The 22459-nt window shown below is 40.7% G+C and overlaps 1 protein-coding gene across 1 annotated transcript in view; it reads left to right on the forward strand.

Moving 5' to 3' along the window:
• Uhrf1bp1 (UHRF1 binding protein 1) overlaps window positions 1-22459 on the forward strand; it is a 60530-nt gene that overhangs the window by 14746 nt on the left and 23325 nt on the right. Inside the window, exons 3-6 of the mRNA XM_005390117.2 lie at window positions 16530-16692; window positions 16792-16830; window positions 17967-18058; window positions 22024-22213. Of these exons, the coding sequence (XP_005390174.1) occupies window positions 16530-16692; window positions 16792-16830; window positions 17967-18058; window positions 22024-22213 (484 nt within the window). The remainder of the gene's footprint in view (window positions 1-16529; window positions 16693-16791; window positions 16831-17966; window positions 18059-22023; window positions 22214-22459) is intronic.

Raw genomic sequence — 22459 nt, forward strand, 5'->3', positions numbered from 1 at the left:
AAAAAAAAAAAAAAAAAAAAGAGAAGTAAAAGAAATTGGAGGACCATAGTACAATGACAAGAAGTGTGTCTAACAGTAAAACATGCCGGACCTCAGGTCACTAGGGATTCTTCAGGCCCAGCGTAGGGGAAGAATCTGGCACCTGCTCCTTCTGGGAGTTAAGTAGGGGAAAGCAGGAGCAGGCAGAGGGCTCTGGGCGGCTGTCTGTGAGTCCCAGGGCTCTGTTAAGCTACAAATCTTTTTATTTTTTATTTTTATTTTTATTGATTTATTTATGTCTGGGTACCAGGAGTCGAACTCAGGACCTTGCGCTTGCCAGGCAGGCACTTATGCCGCTGAGCTATATCCCTGGCCCAAGCTATAAATGTAGAATGATCCATGAAAGAGTGTAAGACATTGCAGACATAATTCCAGGTGGTGGTCAAATACTTAACCATCAGTTAGGCGAGGAGTCTAGAGAGTTCAGGTCCTATATACCTGATCCTAACGGGCCAGATCGCAAGTATTCAGTCCTAAGAAAGAAGACAGGTGCCAGCCAAGGCCTGTGTAACAGGCCATCAGCTAAACAGGCTAGGTTTCAGTGAGTTCCAAGGATAGGGGAGGGAACTGGAATGTTCTGCTGAGCTACTGTTTTTTTTGTTTTGTTTTGTTTTTTGAGTTTTTTTTTTTGTACTGGGAATCAAACTCAAGACCTTGTGTTTGCCAGGCAGGTGCTGTGCCATTGGGCTATATCCCCAGCCCCAGGGCTACTGCTGAGAAGTAAGGTGAGAGAACTGCAGAACACTTGTTCTTCTGGTTGGGTCAGGTAGAGGAGAGCATTTTAAGAGGGGCCACACAGCTGCCCTGGATGAGAGAATGTATAATCAGTTACCGTGGTCGGAAGAGTAAATCAGGCCAGGCATAGTGGCACAGCTGGCCTGTAATCCCAGCACTCTGGGAGGCTGAGGCAGTAAGCTTACAAGTTTGAGCCTGGGCTGGGCAGATTAGCAATTAAGGGAGACCCTGTCTCCAAGTAAAAAAGAGGCTGAGGATATAACTCAGCATAAAGACCCAAGATTCAATTTGCATATAAGGACAAAAAGAGTGTAAATTAGTATCATGTCTATGAAGGGAAATTTGGTAATAGTTATCAAAATATAAAATATAAAATTCAATTTCCATGAATTTGTCCTTCAGAACCAATTTTTTAAAAATGAGGGAACTTATAAGACTATTTAATGTAGAAGTGTACTAATGGCAGTCATTGGATTTCAAAGAGATATTAGTAGAGGGTTTTGTAGTGCAAAATTGTGCATCTATAAAGTGTTATAAAGGGCCTTATTTGTAGATAACTTTCCAATTATTGAAATGTTATAAAGTTTGATAATATGTAAATGTTAATTTAAAATAATATATATTGAATTCAATTTTATTATCTATTTAGGTATATAATTACTTCTATGTAATGAGAACTCTATTTACTTGTTTATTTATTTTTGTCTTTTTGAGACAGGGTTTCACAGGGTTCAGGCTGGCTTGAACTTACTCTGTAGCCCAGGCTGGCCTTGAACTTGCAGCGATCCTCTTGCCTTAGCTGCCTGAGTGCTGGGATTATAGGTGTGTGCCACCACCCCTGCCTTTCTGTGTTTTCTGGTACTGGGATTGAACCCAGAGGCACACACACTAAGTGTGTTCTCTGTCACTGAACTGTATATCCCCAACTCCTCATCAGATCTTTCTGGCTTGCCTACCCCCCATCATGGTGCAGAGAGGGTGCATATGTGGTCATCTGTGCTTTTGGTAACTCATAGTATGGTTGCCTTTTGGGAGGACATAAAAGCAATGAGATCTAATAAGAAAGGCTCTGCCTGTAATAATGTGAGCATATCTTGTATGGAACTAACCCATTCTCATAATATAACAGTTTTAAATTCTGGATAATAGGTAAGCAATAGCTATTTTATTTTATTTATTTATTTATTTTTTTGTCTTTTTGAGACAGGGTCTTACTATGCAGTTCAGGCTGACCTTGAACTCATTTTGTAGCCCGGGCTAGCCTTGAACTTGCAATGATCCTCCTGCCTCAGTCTCCCAAGTGCTGGGATTACAGGCGTGTGCCACCACGCCTGGCTAGCAATAGCTATTTTAAGATGTCGTAAAGTAATGAAACCAGGCAGAAACAGGAAATTTGAAAGATGGGAACAGCAGTGATCAGATTCTTATTTATCCAGCCTTTTGCCTGAGGGTACTACCCCGTTTGCATAATGGGTGGTGGTGAGAACCCAAGCGGAAATTCTTTTTTTTTTTTTTTTTTTTTTCCTCTCCTAGTTTGGAGAATCAGAGCATGGAATTTAGGGAAAAAAGGGGAGGGAATCTTAGGAGGAAATAATGTAATGGGGAGCTCTAAAATCTGTTTCTAAACTCTGCCCATAGCCTTGAGATGCATCGAAGATTTCACGGAACCTAGAAAAAGCAATAGTTGGGAGGTGAAAGAACTAAGCTGAGTTTTTGCTGTTGTCTGCTGCAGAAGAGACAGTTCGGAGTGTGAATCCAGCCAAGTTCATTGCCCAATAGAATTAATTTCAGCACCCTTCAGAGGAGGATTGGTAGAACTCGGAGCTGCAATAATGTCTGGTGCACAATAGTAAATTACTAGATGTATGAGGCAGGAAAATGGTCCTCAGTGTTAAGAGCAAAGCAATGAATAGAAGTTAGGATAGGATGATGCAGCTCTTGGAAATAGCAGACTTCGAAACAAATGTGGTCATATGGGTGAAAATGAAAGATAAAACCTTCAAAGCAGCCAGAGAAAAATCACCTAAAAGAAAACAATGATGTAAACTAGTGTATGACTTAGCAACAATGGCAGACCAGAATCAGTGGCTGAATTTTGTGGTTTTTTTTGAGGCAGGGTCTCACTAGGTAGTTCTTGAACTCACTATGTAGCCCAGGCTGCCTTCAAACTCAAGACAAGCCTCCTATCTCAGCCTCCTGAGTGCCAGGATTACAGGTGTGTGCCACCATCCATGGCATTGGCTGGAGGGAAGAAGATCTCAACCTAGAATTCTGTATCCAGCTAAAATGTTCTTTAAGACGAGATGAAATAAAGACATTTTAATTAATTTATTTATTTAATTTTTTTTTTTCCGGTACTGGGAATCGAACTCTTGACCTTGCGCTTGCCAGGCAGGCACTGTGCCGCTGAACTAAATCCCCAGCCCCTATAAAGACATTTTTAGATCAGTGAAAAATTAGAATTCTAGCTACATTGCAAGAGATAGTGAAGGAAGTTTTTCAGGTTGAAAAGAAGTGGTAACAGATGAAAACTGAGATCTACGGGAAGGAATGAAGGGCTGAGGAAATGTAAAAGACTGTGTGTTTTCCCTTAATTTATTTCAAAGACAAGACAGCTTACTGTTTTCTAAGTGTTTAACAAATATAGAGGTAATATATATGACAATATCTCAAAATATAAAGGGCTGTAAAGGAACTATACTATTGCAGAGTTCTTTTATGTAGAATAGTACAATATTAACTCTTAAGTAGATTGTGATAAGTGAACGTTACATATGATAATCCCTAGAGCAATCACATAGACACAAAGAAGTATAGCTAAAAGTCTATTAGCTATTTATGTGAAATACTGTAATTATTATGTCAACCAATAAGACAGGAAAATAGAAACAGCAATAAAAGATGGATGGAATGAATAGCAGAAAGGTAAACCAAACCCCAACCAGTTCCAATAGTTACATTAAATGTAAGTGGGTTAAAACTCCAATTTAAAAGCAGAGATTTTCAGATTGGATTAAAAAAAACATATAGACAAATAGATTAAAAGTGAAAGAATGGGAAAGGTACATCACATGAACATTAAACACAAGAAAGCTGGAAAGGCTATTTTTTGTGTTTTTTAATTTTATCAATACATTTTAGATGTACATAATGATAACATTCATCATAGGGAATTTGTACCTGTACGTGGAATATCTTGCTTCTTGTTTATTCATTTGCCTTCCTCCTTATTTACAAAAAGTTTGCCTCTACTTTTTCTTTCTATTTTTTTTCTTCTGCATTCTTTTCTTTCCCACTCCCCCCTCCCTTGTTCACCTCCTCATTTGAACATTTTCTTCCCATTTCCCAATACCTATTACACATTTTGGTCCTTATTTACACTTTCAGTTTGTCACACCAGAGAAACCATATGATATTTGGATGTATGTTTCTGATTTATTTTACTTAAGGGTATGGTCTCAAGGTGGATCCATGTAGCTAGAAATGTCTCAAGTTTATCCTTTTTTATGGCAGAGTAGTAAATACTCTTGTATAAGAAAGCCATATAGTCTTCATCTGTTCACCGGTTGATGGGCATTTGGGCTGTTTCCAGGATTTGGCTATTACAAACTGTGCTGCTGTAAACATGGGTGAACATATATTGCTGTGGTATGATGCCTTTAATTCTTTAGGGGAGATACCAAGAAAGGAAATAGCTGGGTTTACTGCTAAACCTCTAGGATGAGTTTTTTTTTTTTCTTTCCCAGTACTGGGAATCAAACTCAGGACCTTGTGCTTGCCAAGCAGGCATTTGTGCCACCAAGCTATATCACTGGCCCTACATTGAGATTTTAAAGAAATCTCCACAATGATTTCTGCATTTTTTTTGTTGTTGTTGTTTGTTTATTTGTTTGTTTGGTACCAGGAATCAAACTCAGGACCTTGTACTTGCCAGCCAGGTGCTTATGCCACTGAGCTATATCCCTGACCCCTAAACTTACCTTTTTCTACATTGTTTGCACCAGTCTCTACTCCCACAAACAGTGGAGAAGGGTTCCTTTTTTCCTCACAGCCCCACCAGCATTTGTTATTGGTTGATTTCTTGATAATAGCTATTCTTTCTGGAGTGAGATGGAATCTCAGCATTGTTTTAATTTGCATCTCTCGAATGACCAGTGTTGGTGAACATTTTTTCATATATTTATTTGCCATTTCTACTTTCATCTGAGAAGTGTCTATTCATTTCAGGTGTCCATTTTTGGATTGGGTCTTTAAATTGGGGGGATGTCTAATTAAAAATAATTATATATTCTAGATAGTAGTCCTTTGAGGAACAGCTGGCAAAAATTTTTCCCATGCTGTGGGTTCTCTTCACTCTTGGTGGTTTCTTTTGCTGTGCAAAAGCTTTTTAGTAGGATGAGATCCTAGTTGATTCTTTGTGATTATTCCTTTGTGATCTGGGTTTTGTTTGTAATGTCTTTGGCTACACTAGTGCCTTCCAGAGTTCTACCTATTCTAGCTGGGCATTGTGGCACATGCCTGTAATCTCAGCACTTGGGAGGCTGAGGCAGGAGGATTGCTGTGAGTTTGAAGCTAGCCTGGGTTACACAGTGAGATGAAGGCCAGCCTGTACTATATAGCAAGACCCTGTCTTAAAAAAACAAAAAAAGAACCAGCAACAAATAAAGAGTTCTACCTATTTTATCTTCCAGCAGATAGTGTTTCTATTTTAATATTTAGATCTTTGATCCATTTCAATTTTAGTTTAGTGCACAGTGAAAGATACAGCTGTACTTTATCTTCAGCACGTGGAAAGAGTTTATCCAGCACCATTTATTAAAGAGGCTTCCTTCCAGTGAATGTGTTTGATTCTTTTGTCAAAGATAAGGTGGCTGAGTGTGTCTGGAGTTGTTCCTGTGTCTTTTAATCTGTTTCATTGATCCTCAGGTCTAGTTTGTTTTTGCTAGTACCATGCTGTTTTTTTATGATAGTAGCTTTGTAGTGTAATTTCCAAGTCAGGGACTCTGATGCCCTCTGCCTTGCCTTTGTTGTCCAGAATTACTTGTGCTAGTCTAGGTCTCTTCTGGTTCCAAAGGAATTTTAGGATTGTTTTTTCAATGCTGTGTGATATGTTGTTGGTATTTTGATTGAGATTGCACTAAATCTGTATAAAAATTTTGGGAATATGGCCATTTTCACTATATTGGTTCTTCCTACCCAAGAACAAGGGATATCTTTTCATTTTCTGATACCCTCTTCAATCTCCTTTTTCAAAGTACTATAGTTTTCAATGTAAATGTTTTTTACTTCCTTTGTTAGGTTGATTCCTAAGTATTTCATTTTTTCGATGCTATTCGGAAAGGTGTTGTTTCCCTGATTTCCCTCTCAGTGAGTTTGTTATTTGTGTACAGGAATGCTATTGTTTTTTGAATATGACTTTATATCCAGCTACACTGAATTTGGTTATTAAATCTAGAAGTCTTTTGGTGTAGTTTTTGGGGTCTTCTATGTAGAATATTATGTAATGCACAAATAATGATAATTTACTGCCTTTCCTATCCTTAGTCCTTTTATTTCTTTGTCCTTTTTAACTGCTGTGGCTAATGTTTCCAGAATTATATTGAATAAGAGTGGTGACAGGGATCATCCTTGTATTGTTTCTGACTTCAGAGGGAAAGTTTTCAGGTTTTGTCCATTTAGTATGATGTTGGCTGTTGGTTTGTCATAGGTGGCTTTTATCACACTGAGATAAAGGCTATCTATTCCAATTTTCTATTTTTTTTTTAATCATGAATGGGTGTTGGACTTTGTCAAATGCTTTTTCTGCATCTATTGAGATGATAATGTGGTTTTTGTCCTTGGCTTTGTTAATATGGTATATTACATTTATTTGCATATGTTGAAGCATCCCTATATATCTTGGATGAATCCTGTTTGGTCATGGTGTATAATCTGCTTGATGTTTTGCTGCATTCGGTTTGTTAGTATCTTATTGAGGATTTTTGCATGTGTGTTCATTAGGGAGACTGGCCTGTAGTTCTCTTTTTTGGTTAGATCTTCTGGTTTTGGTATCAGGGTAATACTTCCTTTCAGGAGTGAATTTGGGGGTAGTTTTTCCCTTTTAATTTCACTAAAGAGTTTGAGAAGTAACAGCATTAGGTCTTCTCTAAATTTCTTGTACAGCTCAACAGTGAATCCATCAGGGCCTGGGCTTTTCTTTGTTGGTAGGTTTTTAATTCAGCTTTAGTTTCACTGACTGATACTGGTTTATTTAGAATTTTTATATCTTCTTGATTCTGCTTTGGTAATTCATATGTATCTAGGAATCTGTCCATTTCTTCTGTGTTTTCCAGCTTACTAGAATACAGGTTCTCGTAGTAGGTATTGATGATCTGGATATTTGCAGGGTCTGTTGTGATTTCACCCTTTTCATTCCTAATTACACAAATGAGTCTTTTTCCCTCTTCTTTTGGATAAAGTTGGTTAAGGTTTGTCAATTTTATTTATTTAATCTTTCAAAGAATCAACTCTTCTATTCATTGTATTGTTTTCTTAGTCTCCATTGCATTAATTTCTGGTGTGATCTTTATAATTTCATCCCTCATATGGGCTCTGGGTTTGACTTGCTCTTTTTCTGGAAGCTTGAAGTTCAACATTAGGTTGTTTATTTGAGCTTGCTCTGTTTTTCTGATATGGGAATTCACTGCTATAAATTTCCCTTGTAGGACTACTTTCATTGCATCCCATAAATGCTGGTATGTTGTATTGGCATTATTGTTTAATAGTAGAAGCTGTATAATTTCTTCTTTAATTCCATCTGTGACCCATTGGTTGTTCAGGAGGTCGTTATTTAATTTCCAAGTGTTTATGGAGTTTTTGGAGTTCCTTCTGTCATTAATTTCCAATTTCATTGCACTATGGTTTGATAATATGCATGGGCTAATTTCAGTCATTTGCATTTACTTAATCATGCTCTATGAGCTAATATTTGGTTTATTTTGGAAAGCATCCCATGTGTAGCTGAGAAGAATGTGTATTCTGATGTTGTGGGGTGGAACACTCTATAGACAGCTACTAAATCTATTTGTTCAAAAGTCTGATTCAGTTCTGATATTTCTTTGTTGATTTTTTTGTCTAGGTGATCTATTTGTGACAGTGGGGTATTGAGGTCTTCCATTATAATTGTATCAGTGCTTATTTGATTTTCCATATCTGTTAAAATTTGCTTTATATAGTTGGGTGTACTGGTATTTGGTGCATATGTGTTTATGATTGTTATCTCTTCCTCTTGGATTGTTCTCTTGATAAGGATGTAGTGACCTTCTTTGTCTTGATTAGTCTTGGCTTGAAATCTACTTTGTCTGCAAATACAGTGCTACTCTGCTTTTTTCTGGGTTCCTATCACACAGAGTGTTGCTTTCCATCCTTTTTCAGTCCATGGATTTCTTTTTGAATTGTGTTTTTTGTATGCACCATATTGTTGGATCTTGCTTCTTCTTCTTCTTCTTTTTTTTTTTTTTTTTCCGGTACCAGGAATTGGGATCTTCTTGATCCATTCTGCCAGTCTTTCTTTTGGTTGGTGAATTGAGACCATTAACATAATGGTTATAACTGACGTGTATGACTTATCCTTGTCATGTTATTTTCTTTTTGGTTTCCTTTTTTCTCCCTGTGTTTGCTTGCCTTGCCTGATGGATTCATTCTGTTGGGGTTCATGGAGTTGTAGTCCTTGTTATCTCTTTCTAGAATGTCCTTCAGAACATTTTGGAGGGCGGGTTTGGTGTCAGGAATTTCTTTGTCATGGACATATCTTCTTTCTCTGTCAATTTTGAAAAGTAGTTTTATGGGTTTCATCAATCTGAATTGGAGGGGGCTGGGGATTTAGCTCAGTGGCAAAAGCGCCTGCCTGGCAAGCGCAAGGTCGTGAGTTCGGTTACCGGTACCAGAGAAAAACAAAAACAACAACAACAAAAAAATCTGAATTGGAGGTTGTTTCCTTTTAGGGGTTGAAATACTTCACTGCAAGCTCTCCTTGACTTAAGGGTTTGTGTTGAGAAGTCAGCTGTGATTCTGATGACTTGTAGGACTTGGTGACTTGTTTCTTTTCCCTAATAGCTTTTGATATTCTGTTCTTGTTTTGAATTTCTACAGTCTTAACTGTGATATCCCTTGGTATAGATTTTTTTTTTGATCATCATTAATTGTAGTTCTAGAAGCCTCACTTATCTGTATGTCACATTGTTTTTACTTGCTTGGGAAGTTTTCTGCCATGACTTCTGTGCATAGGTTTTTTATGTCATTTGTGCTATCTACTACTTTTTCATTGCTGATCAGTCTTATGTTATTCTTCTTTGCATCATCAAGCAGCTGCTGGATTGATTTATGGTCCTTTGCTATTTTTAAGAAATCTTTCTTTTCATGATCACTAGCTACAATCCCATCTTCTATATCTGAGATTTTGTCTTCACATTGGCTCATTCTGCTGTGTATACTTTCAGTGGAGTTTTTAATCCCCTGGATATCTGAATCTGTTTCATGGATTCCATTTCTTTCCTCTGTTGGGTATTCATGGTTTTCATCATTTTCCTAAGCTCCTCTATTTTTTTTTCACCTGCATCTGCTCTAGAGTCACTAACTGTGTTTTTTATTATGGTCACCATCTCTGTAGTTATCTGAGAAATTATTTCTGATTTGAAGAGTTTTTTTCTAGAGCTTCAGTCATCTGTTTTGTTACTTTTGCTGTTACCACTTCAGAGAGTCCAAATAGGTAGCTTTCAGACCATGGTACCTCATTGCCCCCTGGGTGTGCTTTTGGTGTGTTGCATCTTGTTTTAGTGTCTGCTCTTTTTCTTCTTCTTCTTTTATTTTTTAGTTTAATTTCTGGGTTGATGCTTGTAAGTTGCGTGTGGCTGATAGCTTTATTGCTGGTATTTAGAACCTTTAGGAAATGACTACTTCTCAGAGGTGTCTTCCAGGTGTAGCTCACTTTTGGGTTTTGAGTCTGTTGCAAGATCCTACCTCTTCTTTAATTTATTGGCAGTGAGAAGTTGCTGCCTACTTGGCCCAGCCCCTGGTTCTTTGGCACTGGCCAGTAGTATTTTGTATGACCCTTAAGGTGGTTTCAGTCTTGATATACGAGGAAGAATGAAGAACAAAGAACAAAGTTATATCATGTTGGCTAAAGTGGTACAATTAGTAGTAACAATAGCATCAAACACAGCCTAGAAAATAACAAACTGTGGTACCTGTTAATTTGCTACCTAGCTGGGTGTGGTGGTGCACCTGTAATCCCAGCACTTGGGAGGCTGAGGCAGGAGGATCATTGTGAGTTTGAGACCAGCTTGGGCTACAAAGTGAGCTCAAGGCCAGCCTGAACTGTATAGCGAGACCCTGTCTCAAAAAGGCCAAAAAAAGAAAAAAAAAAAATTGCTGCCTTTAATTTGTGGTTATATAACAAAATCTAGAGTGAACCAGAAAATTGTATGCAGTAAATAAGCCCCCAGTATATCGATTTTATCCTCAGAGAAGAAAATTTAAAAGGAGTTAGGGGGCAAATAGAGAAATAAAAGAAGAAGAAATTAGAAACAAAGCTGGAGGACAAAGGAAGATCACACAAACTTTGGGAAACTGGTGAAGAAGATAGGAGGGAAAGAGAAGGAAGAAATAAAAACAACAGAACAGAACAGCAACAACAACAAAATAGAAACCACATTCACACTCATGAAAACAAGAACAATCAAGAAAGAACAAAACAAGAAAAGAGAAAGAAAGAAAATAAGAAAAAAAAGTCTCCTTCAAAGCATATCTTTGCTGTCACGTGGCCAAGCCAGCCATAACTTTGTGGTGCAGTAGTGGATAATCCCAGTGAGCCTATACCTTTCGTTCCACTGAAGTTCAGGCTGGTGTCTGGCTGTGAGCCTGGAATCAGAATTGTTCAGCCTGCAGTACTCTATGTGCCTCTTGCTGGCTTGAACTTGGGTCCTTCACCTCTTGCTGACCTGGACTTAAAGTTCGGCCTTACCCCACACTGGGGTCTGCTAGCTGCTCTGAGTTTCGAGCTTGGTTGGTCCCTTCCCAAGACGGCCACTGGCCAGTCCCCCTCTCCCCGGGGGACTCCCGAACCTGAATACCTCAGCAGCCACGGCCACCTGCTGTGTCCACGGCTTCGTTCCACTGGTGTGTTTCTCTGTGGAGTCCTCTGGGGTCTCCCGCAGTCACCGTGCGCCTGCAGGTTCAAGCCGCCTCTCATACAGTGAGTCAGGCCCTAGGGACAAAGCACCAGTTGTCACCTCCTCCTATGTTGAGGTGTCTCTCTTCGCTTTCCCTATGATGGGCTTCAATTCTTGCTTCAGATCCTTGCAAAGTAAATGTCTATGTAGAAAATATTATGGCTTCTTTTAAAAAGGTATTACAAGTCATGAATTTTACGAGGCTGCAGGATATAAGAGCAGTATACAAATTGTCATAAATATTGGGAATATAGTAAAATAATCTCTACTCATGATGTAACTGTTTACATAGAGAATCCCAAGAAATTCACAGAACAGTTACTAGGGCTAACAGCTAAGTTTAGTAAGGTTGCAAGATGTAAAACCAATGTAAAAATACACTTTTATTTCTATCTTCTAGCAGCAAGTGACTAGAAAGTAGAAAAATGTAATTGTTGAGAACATAATACAGAGAAAAATAAACTTAGGAAAAGATATATACTGAGAGCTGCAAAACATTGCTGATAAAAGTTAAAGAAGACCTAATTAAACATAACCTAAATAAATATAACATACTTTAATGTATACCATGTTCAAGGATAGGATTACTCAATTATTGATGTGTCAAATTTCCCTAAATTGAGCTACAGTTCCAGTCAGAATTTCATCGGTGTTTTAAAAACACAAAGCTGATTTAAAAATTATATAGAAGGGGCTGGGGATTTAGCTCAGCGGCACAGTGCCTGCCTGGCAAGTGCAAGGTCGTGAGTTCAATTCCTGGTACTGGAAAAAAACCAAAAAAAAAAAAAAATGTATATAGATAAAAATAAAAATTATATAGAAATGAAAATGATATAGAAATGGCCAGAAAAATCTTTTAAAAAGAACAAATGAAAGGATTTACACTACCTATCTTCAGTACTTTATTTTTATTTATTTATTTATTTATTTTTTGGTTTTTCTCCGGTACCGGGAACCGAACTCACGACCTTGTGCTTGCCAGGCAGGCGCTTTTGCCGCTGAGCTAAATCCCCAGCCCCTATCTTAAGTACTTTAAAAGAAGCTACAGTAATAAGGACAGTGTGATCTTGGTGTAAGTTTATAGTAGATCAAGTGAACAAAATAATTGGGAAAAGAGTGATTGTGCGTGAATCAAATATCACAACAAGTTAAAAAAGACAACACTGTAAAGAACGACCAAAAGTCTAGAAATAATTTTCTTCTAAGAAAGGCTTAATTTCCCGCAGAAGGTTTTAGAGTAAAACCTGTTAGGGCCAACCTCCCGGACAGTGTGGCATGTTCTCTCAGATCATCTGGGTTGGAACAGTGTTAGCCACATGCAAGATGTTAGTTTTGTTTGGATGGTGCAGGGGATCCTACTGTCTAAACCACCTGCTTCTGAGTGGTGTTGTATCTTTCCTTCAAGACCAGCCCGTGATGTGGTTGAGTGGTGAAGTGAATTTGATGTAGTTTTCTGTAGGAAGCTTGGAAGCTAAAGCCTGGGCTTTGATCACCTCTTCAATACAAAGGTCAGTGAAGGAGGCATCGTGTATTTGGGCCTTTTTAATTGCCCTATGAGGGTTCAGTTTTGATGGGATAGAAGGCAGACTTGATTATTGCAACTTAGAGTTGAGTGAATGCCAGATTATGTCCCGTCTCTGTCATTTATTTAGACTCAGCTTTAGCACTGGTTAGCTGTGACTTTTGGGCAATTTAACTTTCTGGGCATTTGTTTCCCCATGTGTGAATTCTAGATTTGGAATAAATGATTAAGGTCCCTTCTACCTCTGACATTCTGAGAATCTGCAAATCTGTGAATTCTCACTTCCTAACACTGGTGCATTTTCACGAGGATGTCTAAGAGCCTTTCTCTTGTCTTTGGCAGACTGCAGTCCTCTGGCAGAGATTAAACTTGATCAAAATCTGTTTTTCCAATCTGATTTCATCTTAGCTTCGACACTTTGTAACAGTAACAGATGGCTAGAAAATGTTTTCCCACATACTTGAAGTGGAATAAATAACAGGCTGCCATTAGCCTTTTTAGCCGCCCTTGGGCTCTGAGTGATACCATCCGCAGTTAGGAACGCAGATACGAGTGAAGCATGCGCTGGGGCTGTGGCGTATAGAAAGAGAAGTGTACAGTGTGATTGTCTAAAGACTCAGTATCTGGTTGCTACTTGTGCACTGGACTGGCTGCTGAAGAGGACTTGGGTAGCCACTTTCCTCATCACATTGCTGCAGTTTAGCTGTTCTCCCTCATGGGCAGAGTTTGACCTCTTGGAGCTATTGCTCTGTTTAGGTAATGAGAGAGCTGGTGACCATCGATAGTCAGCCCTCCAGAGCAGTGGGCTCAGCGTCCAGGGATTCAACCAACCCCAGATTGCAATTATTAAAAAAAATGTGTCTGTACTATGTACAGACTTGTTTTCTTGTCATTGTTTCCTAAAGAATACAGCCTGACAATTACATAGCATTTCAGTCATGTTAGGTATTATAAGTAATCTACAGGTGGTTTAAAGTACATGGGAGGATGTACTGTGCTTATTTGCAAATATTATGCCATTTGATACAAACACCCATGGATTTGGGTGGTGGTGGGGGCTCCCGGAACTAGTTCCCCAGGGGAGGGAGGACTGTAGGCCTGTGCTAGTCTTGGCTATACAAGCTTGATTTTGACTAACTTCATTGATAATTTTGTTCCCTTTCCTTGGCTGTTCTCTTGTGAACCGTAAGTATCAAAGTATGAAAATTGTTTGCCGAGCTGCAGTGGGCTGTAGTGGGAAAGCTTTCCGGGAACATGAACAGCTTTAACTTTGTTGACATTTCAGTGTCAGGGGACCTGGTAGAAAGGGTAGAAATAGGTGCACTGAAAGTGGAGGATGGCCATGCATGGTGCTGTATGCCTATAATCCCAGCACTCAGGAGACAGAGGCAGGAGGATTGCCATGAGCTCGAGGCTGGCCAGCTTGAACTACTACATAGTGAGACCCTGTCTCAAAAAAAAGGAAAGTGGAGGATGAGGTAGCAAAGATAGGTCGTGGGGATGCCTCTTTAAGACAACCTGAGTCCTGAGATAACACTCTAAGCCTTCTAAAGCTTTTTTTTTTTTTTTTTTTTAAATAATAATTTGAACTGGGGATATAGCTCAGTGGCACAAGCACCTGCCTGGCAAGTGCAAGGTCCTGAGTTCGATTCCCGGTGCCAAAAAAACCATTAAAAGATAATAATTTAAGCCTCTTCTAGAAGGAGAGAGCAGTGGGATTCATAAATAACAATTACTCATTCTTTATATTTTCAGTATTTATTAAATGCCAGTAACTTAATGTATGTTAGCTCTTTTTTTTTGATTTTTTTCTGGTACCGGGAATCAAACTCATGATCTTGCGCTTGCCAGGCGGGCGCTGTGCCACTGAGCTAAATCCCCAGCCCCTATGTTAGCTCTTTTAAGTGCCCCAACAGTCCTGTGAGATTGTTTCCCTAAAGTCACAGCACTGGAAGTCATAGAGCTAGGTTTTGAACTGAAGCATGTGTCCTTAACCACCAACTCATTGAGAAGTTGAAAACTCTTTTTTTCTTTCTTTAGTGAGACTCTGCCTCAAAAAGAGCTGGGGATGTAGCTCAGAGGTAGAGCACTTAGCATACAAGGCCCTGGTTTGTTCCCCAGCACTGAGGTGGGGGGTCTTAAATGAACTAAATCAGTGGACGTTTGTGTGGAGGTTTGGGATTTTATTTTACCCTGTTGTGAGATAAGGGGAAAACACCCCCCCCCCCCGTCTCTCTGAATTTTGCTGGAATGAACTGGCAATGAGATTAATGGGAAAAAAGGTGTCAAATGTGTTTTCATGCACGGGAGAAGATCACAGGAAGGTGAGTGCACTGTAGCTCTGTAAGCTAACGAGGTGCAGGTGCTCACATACCCTTCTCTGTGAGGGGGGTGTGGCATGTGACAATTTTAAAGGGTAGTGAATGACTTTAGGTGAAGGCCCAGCGTCCTGTCAGGTAGCGATTTTGACTGGGAAGACCGTCTAAAGGAAGCCCTGAATCTCAGCTTAACATCTAACTGCACAGGGCTGGTTATCCGTCGGGAATTAGTGAACCCAAGTGTGTGCAGCCAGGGCCAGAGTGGAGAAGAAAAGAGCTCACTGTGTGCTGCAGCAGCCAGGCAGCGGGAGACCCAGTGAGGAGGGTACTGCCTGGGGTGGGGTGTGGGCACGCGAGTGGGCCCGGAGCAGCGAGGGTGACGGGCACCCTGGCCTGTGGCCTGTGTAAGCCGTTTGAGTCGCGGTTGGCTTACAGGCCCCCACAGTCTAGATTCTGTTGATGGTACTGGCCTGGTGTAGCTGTGTAGTTTGCCTTGGACCATTGTGTTTTCTTCACATTGCACGTTTCCCCAGTGGCCCGATGACAAGCAGGATCTGTCCCTTTGGGAGGACTGTGTAGCTGATAGTTTGTTCTTTGACCACAGCAAAAAAGGCGTGTGGGAGGGTGAGGGATTTTATTTTCCCTCCTAATAAGCCAAGAATTAGTTTGTTATAGCTTGGATCCTAACCTCATAGGGCTCCCTCTTCTTTTGCTTCAAGTAGGGTTTACAAAATGTAACGGTTTGCTTTCTCAAATATCCTGGTCTCTTCCCCCATCCCTACTTGTATCTCTTTACTTCATTTCTGTCATTGCTGTCTTGCTCAGTTATCCAATGAGGACCTTTCCTAGGCATAGATGGGCTGTGGAGGGTTGGTTTCATTAGTTTAAGGCTATGCTGTCCCCATTCCCTGGAACCTCACCAGGGGCGCCTGCAGTGAACAAACCCTTCCAGTGTAGTTGCCCCTCTCCAGTTGGTCCACATTGCTGTTCTTTGAGTACTTATTTGGTTATCTTGGGATTATTCCTTTCTCAACCTCCTCAGATGCCCCTTCTCTTCCTCTGCTTTGTTCTCCACAGCTACATGTAGCTTTTTTTCTTTTTTCTTTTTTGAGACACTCTGTAGCCCAGGCTGACCTTGAAATCATGGTGGATGGCCTCGGCCACAACTGGCATGTGTCTTGGTGCTCTTGATATTTTGTGTCCACCTGCTTGTATATGGGGGTTTATGAGGATACTTTGTCTCTGGTTTTCTTTTAAATGTTATCTGTGGACTTTTTCTGTTGCTGTTTAGAACCCAAAGCCTTTCCACTAAGATACATCCCCAACCCTTTTTAAAATTTGAGACTGGGTCTCGCTCAGTTGCTAAGTTGCCCAGGCTGGGCTTGAACTTCCAACCATTCTGCCTCAGCCTCCCAGAGTGCTGGAACACAGGCACGTACCACCACGACCAAATCCCTATTTTTATGTGGAGATCCAGAAATATCAAAAGGTTATGTTGCCACTGCTACAGCTATTTTTGTAGAGTCCCCACTGTAGAACTGTGACAGTCATAAGTAGAATGATAAATCTCAGCATCTCACATGGTGTAGACTCATCAGTTAGCATCTGTTCTTTACCTTTCTCTTTTTCCAAATCCAGGAGTATTACTGATTATAATGTTCATTTAGCAGATGCCCATGGAAATAACTTCTTCTCATTACCCTTCAGGTTCACTAAGAATCTTTCTCCGGACAAAATCAACCTGAGCACTCTGAAAGGGGAGGGCCAGTTGACCAACCTGGAGTTGGATGAAGAGGTTCTGCAGAACGTGCTGGAGCTACCTACCTGGTTAGCCATCACTCGGGTCTACTGCAACAGGGCCTCCATCCGGGTGAGAACGGGGTCGGAGCTGTGCTGCTGTCCTTGGCCAGCAGGCCTGCCTTTCTGCAGGGCAGCTCCACAGCCCTAAGTCTTTGCTTCCCTCTTTCAGATCCAATGGACGAAGTTGAAGACACACCCAATTTGCTTGGTAATGGCCTCTCTTGCTTGCAAGTAATCCAAAACCAAAAGCTGACCCTTTTGGGAGTGGTGGGTACTTTTTTTTTTTTTTTTTTTTTGAGACAGGATTTGCCACGTAATTCATGCTGGCCTTGAACTTATTATGTAACCCAGGCTGGCCTCTGACTCATAGTGACCCTCCTGCCACAGCGTGTGCCAGCACACCCAGCCTCCTGTATGGCCCTGTAAACTTTTCTCTGAGATAGAGTGACTACTGTCTGGGCTTATTCTGGAACTTCTGTGCAGCAAAGGAATTAGCACTGAGAGACAAGACCCAGGACTCTTGAGATGTGTTTTATGCTTTATGTCAATTTTTGCTGCTCTATCCTTAGGACTTCGTTTCACTTGATGTCTTAGTTTTTTTTTTTTTTTTTCATTGCTGAGACAAAATACCTGATGCCCAAAGTTAGGGGAAGAAAGATTTATTTGGCTCACACTTTGTAGATTTCAGTCTAAAATCACCTGGCTCCAAGACATGGTGGCTTGACAGAGGGCCATCACAGAGGAGAAACAGTTCATGGCAGGCAGAAGGTAGCAAAGCAAGCAAGGGGCAAGATAAGCCTCCTTGTCTGCCTTATATTGTATCCTGGCTACCAGGATTAGGGCAGTACCAAACCAATCATTGGACTGATTTAGTAGCACCCACCCTTCATCCCAGCACCCTTAATCCTAGCATTGCACCATGAATCAGTCACACACTCCAGACTCAGCCATCTCTGAAAAAGCCCCACCTGTGACTGCATGAGTCTTTGGGGGGACATGTAGACACAGCAATAATGCTTGGAATCCTGACAGTAAAAGAAGTTTAGTTTGTAGCTGGGCCTAGTACTGCATGCCTGTAATCCCTGCTCTCTGGGAGGATGAGGTAGGAAGCTGAGCGCAGCTTGGGCAGTTTAACAACTTGGCAAGACCCTGTTTCAAATGAGAAAGGCTGGGACATGTAGCTTAGAATGAAAGCTCTGATTTCAATCCCCAGTATCTCTCACACACACACACAAAATTAGTTTGTGTTGACTACTGGGTGATTATCAGTGCACAGTCTGCTGTCTCCCTCTGTGCCATGCGGTTTTTGTGCAGACACTTAGCTCTGTCTGGCTTTTCTTCCAGTGCCTGGATAAGGTCGAGGTGGAGATGAAGACCTGTGAGGAGCCTCGGCCCCCCAATGGACAGTCTCCCATTGCCCTGGCTTCAGGACAGAGGTTGGTTGCTTTGAGCTCTGTTAATTACAACACATCTCCTATTCCAGGTCACCTTTACAGTTAAAAAATGTCAGAAAATTTCAAACAGAGAGAAAATAATTAATGAACCCCATGCCCCCAAGATCTAACCAACAACTATCAATATTTTGCCATTTTTTTTTTCATCTTGTTCCGCCACTTTGTGTTTGTGTGCATGGCAGTACTTGAAAGCAAATCCCAGATGCTATATGATTCCACCTGTAAATACTGTCATTTCATGTGTCCTTACATACAAGGATTGGCAAAAAAAAGAAAAAAAAGCTATCACATGTAGTAGAATTAACAAGAATTACATAACGTAACCTATCCTATTTTATGATCAGCTTTCTTTTCTTTTCCTTTTTTTGTCTTTTTGAGAGAAAGTTCTCACTATGCAGTTCAGGCTGGCCTTGAGCTCACTTTGTAGCCCAGGCTGGCCTCAAACTGGCAGTGATCCTCCTGCCTTAGCCTCCCAAGTGCAGACATATGCACCATAATACCTAGCTATGATCAGTTTTCTTAAGAATATGATCAGTTTTCTTAAGAGAATATTAAAATATTCTCTTAAATATTTTTTTGGGCTGAGGATATAGTTTAATTATTATTTTATCTTATTTTTTTTTTATATCAGGAATTGAACTCAGGACTTTGTACGTGCCAGGCAGGTGCTTGTACCACTGAGCTATATCCATGGCTCAATGTAGTTTAATTATAAAGGGCTTTCTGGCTAGCATATGTGAGTCCCTGGGTTCCATCCCCAGTACTGGAAAGAAATATATTTAACAGGGCAGTGTGTATCAAAAGAGGTCCACACATTACATTGAAGTCATGCATGTGTGAAAGCTCTTTAATATATCCCCACAACACACACACTTTCTGTTCTGTGCACAGTGCTAGGGATTGAACCCAGGGTCTTGTACTTGCGAGGTGGGTGCTTTACCACTGATTCATTGCCTGAACCCTAAACAGCGCACGCACACACGTGCGCGTGCACACATACACACACACACACACATACACACACATGGTGCCATACCTCTCACCCAAAGCATACACACATACTTTTTAATACACAATTTATTCTTTGCAGGAAATAATTTTTCTAAAGACTTTTTCTCTTTTTTTTAGTTTGCATTTTGTTGTTTTTTTTGGAGACAGGGTCCTGCTGTGCAGTTCAGGCTGGCCTTGAACTCACTATGCAGCCCAGGCTGGCCTCGAACTCCCAGCAATCCTGCCTGAGCCTCCCAAGTGCTAGGATTACAGGTGTGTGTTGTCATACCTGGCTGAGGAATTTCCCTTATACTGTATCACATTAGGGATGTGTGTTAAGAATACCATGTTTTGATTTTTTTTATTTTTATTTTTTTTGTCTTTTTAAGACAGGGTCTTGCTAGGCAGTTCAGGCTGGTGTTGAGCTCACTTTGTAGCCTAGGCTGGTCTCGAACTCACAATGATCCTCCTGCCTCAGCCTCCTGAGTGCTAGGAATACAGGTGTGCGTCACCATGCCCGACCATGTTTTTGCTTTTGTGGTTTTTTGTTTTGTTTTGAGACCAAGTTTCGCTATGCATTTTAGGCTGGCTGTGAGCTCACTTTGTAGCCCAGGCTGGCCTCGAACTTGTGACGATCCTCCTGGGATTACAGGCGTGCGCCACCATACCTGGCAAAAATACCATGTTTTAAGGTCACTTGAAACCATTCCTGTTTTGGTTGAGTACCAGTTTAACATAGAGAAGATTTATTTCTTTCAATTTGTTTTTAAATTGTTTGAAATTTATGTTTTGACTACCTAATTTATGTTTTACCTGCTCTTAGAACATTTTCATCACCCGAGAAGAAATCCTACGTCCATTAGCAGTCACTGCACGGTTCCTTGCCGTAGTACAACCACCAGTCTGCTTTCTGTGTCAGTTCTGCATGTTGGATATAAATGGAACCATACACTACGGGGTCTTTTGCGATGGGCTTCTTTCAGTTAAACATGGTCAGGGTGTAACCATGCTGTCTCATCCAGCAAGCAGTACTTTACTCCCTTTTATGCCTGAATAATGTTAAGTCCATTCTGTTATAATGTCTAGTTTCTGGCTATGAAATATAGTGTTACTATGTGGCACTGTCCTCTCTCATGACCCATCTCCCCATGTTCTTGCTGACAGCTGGTACTGTCTGTCTGTTATTTTAGTGATTCTGGTGGCTGTGTACTTGGATCACACTGTGGTTTTAATTTGCATTTTTATGTTCATTGGTTTATTGAAAACCAGTTTTATTGGTTTGAATTTATTTTATTGAATTTTGGATATTCTCTCATAAAGCACCTATATGTTTTCCTCTTTCATTTGGGGTTGTCCTTTTCTTACTAGTTTTGTAGAGGTTCTTTATTTATTCCAGAAACAAGTCCCTGGCTAGATACATGTAATGCAGATATCTTTTACTCTGGGTTTCCTATTCCTTTTCTCTTTATTTGGTTGTTGTGTTAGAGAAGAAACCCAGGGCCTCTTGCATGCTAAGCATGTGGCCCACCCCTGAGCTGCACCTGAAACCTCACTTCTTTTTTTTTCAGTGCTGGGGATTGAATTCCAGCCCTCAAGCATGTTAAGCACATACCGCACTGAGCTCCAGCTCCAGCCTTTCTTATCAGTGTTATTGTTTTGTTGAACAAAAATTACTAATTCTGATGTAGTCCAGTATCTTTTTTCCCTTTGTGCTTAGCACTTCCTGTTTCTTGCTCAGGGAATCTCCCCCCGCCGCCCCCCACCTTAAGGCATGACGTGTTTTCTTCTAAAAGCATTATTGACTTTTCACATTTAAATTTCCAATCTATATTGAAACTAAGTTTTAAATTGGATGAGAAATAGGGTTAGTATCATTTTTCTCTTTACACATCTCTCCAAGTTGACCACGCAGCGTTTACTGCAGAGATCTTTTCCCCATTGCACAGCTGCCTTTGTCATAAATCAGGGGTTTCTCAGCAGCATTTCACGTGAGGCTTAGCCTCATTTTATGTTTAGTAGCTGTTTGCCTTTATTTTTTAGTAAGCTGTACTCATTGTCACCCATTTTTTTTTGTTGTTGTTGGACTCTGTTTCTTTTAGTTCTTTTTAAAATAAATTACCTATGTGTGTGTGTGTGTGTGTGTGTGTGTGTATACCCTTTTTTCAGTTTAAATTTCCAGGTTTCTCTTTTACTTCTTGTAACAAGAAATGGGGCCGGGGATATAGCTCAGTGGCAAAAGTGCCTACCTGGCAAAAATGCAAGGTCCTAAGTTTGATTCCCAGTACCAAAAAAAAAAATTGGGGGTGCTGGGGATTTAGCTCATTGAGTTTGATTCCCAGTACTGGAAAAACAAAACAAAACAAAACAAAACAAGAGAAATGATTGCACCTGCATCTCACGAACGTGCTTTTCCACATCCAGAGGGACTTTAAGATGTTCTTCACTCCTCTCCTGTGCCAGCTGTGGCTTCTCCTGTGGCTCTTTGGGAAGTGTTGGCAGAGTCCTTGAGCAGATTTTGCAGCATTAAACCTCTGCCTCGCCTGGCTGTCCTTCTTTCATCCTTCCACTCCTTTGGCAGAGTATTTTCTGTCTTTGGAGATTTTCTAGAGATCCAGTGATTCTTTCTGTAGTTATACATTCCCCCTCCTGTAACACCTAAATATTGATTCAGATAGTTTATAAGCTATAAATAGATTTATCAGTTTATTCTTTCTAATAGGAGGGAGGACGTTTCCAGATCAACTCTTTCTCTTTATTCCATTGCTAGAAAAATTCCCATTAAAGATGGTACTTTATCATCACTAAAGGACATTTCGAAATCTAAAAAAATGAAAGCCATAAAAGAGAGAGAGAGAGAGAAGCACTCACACTCCTCACACCCAGTAGCTTGGTTTGTGTGTGAAGGCTGCGCGTGAAACCTCCCGTGATTCTGACCCTCTGCCCCTGCTTTGTTGCAGTGAATACGGCTTTGCTGAGAAGGTGGTGGAGGGGATGTTCATCATCGTCAACTCCATCACTATCAAGATTCACTCCAAGGCCTTCCATGCTTCTTTTGAATTGTGGCAGCTGCAGGGCTACAGTGTCAACCCCAGCTGGCAGCAGAGTGACCTTCGCCTGACCCGCATCACCGATCCCCACCGAGGAGAGGTGACAGCCCTGACATTCTGAAGGGAGGGAGTAGGAGGATTCATGGTAGGACAGATTCTTAAAGGATATTTCCTCTTTGGAGATTTCCTCAAATGGTCCCCATTCCCAGGAACCCCCAACTCCTTTGTGTCCCGTGTTACTGTTGTTCCCTCCCCTTGATTTTGGATCTTTGACCCCACCCTCCCTTTTTATTAGGATCTCAGCTGAGCCGGACATGGTGGCGCACGCCTATAATCCTAGTACTCG

The sequence above is a fragment of the Chinchilla lanigera genome, unplaced genomic scaffold (genome assembly GCF_000276665.1).
Source record: "Chinchilla lanigera isolate Chin_1 unplaced genomic scaffold, ChiLan1.0 scaffold00036, whole genome shotgun sequence".
NCBI classification, from domain to species: domain Eukaryota; kingdom Metazoa; phylum Chordata; class Mammalia; order Rodentia; family Chinchillidae; genus Chinchilla; species Chinchilla lanigera.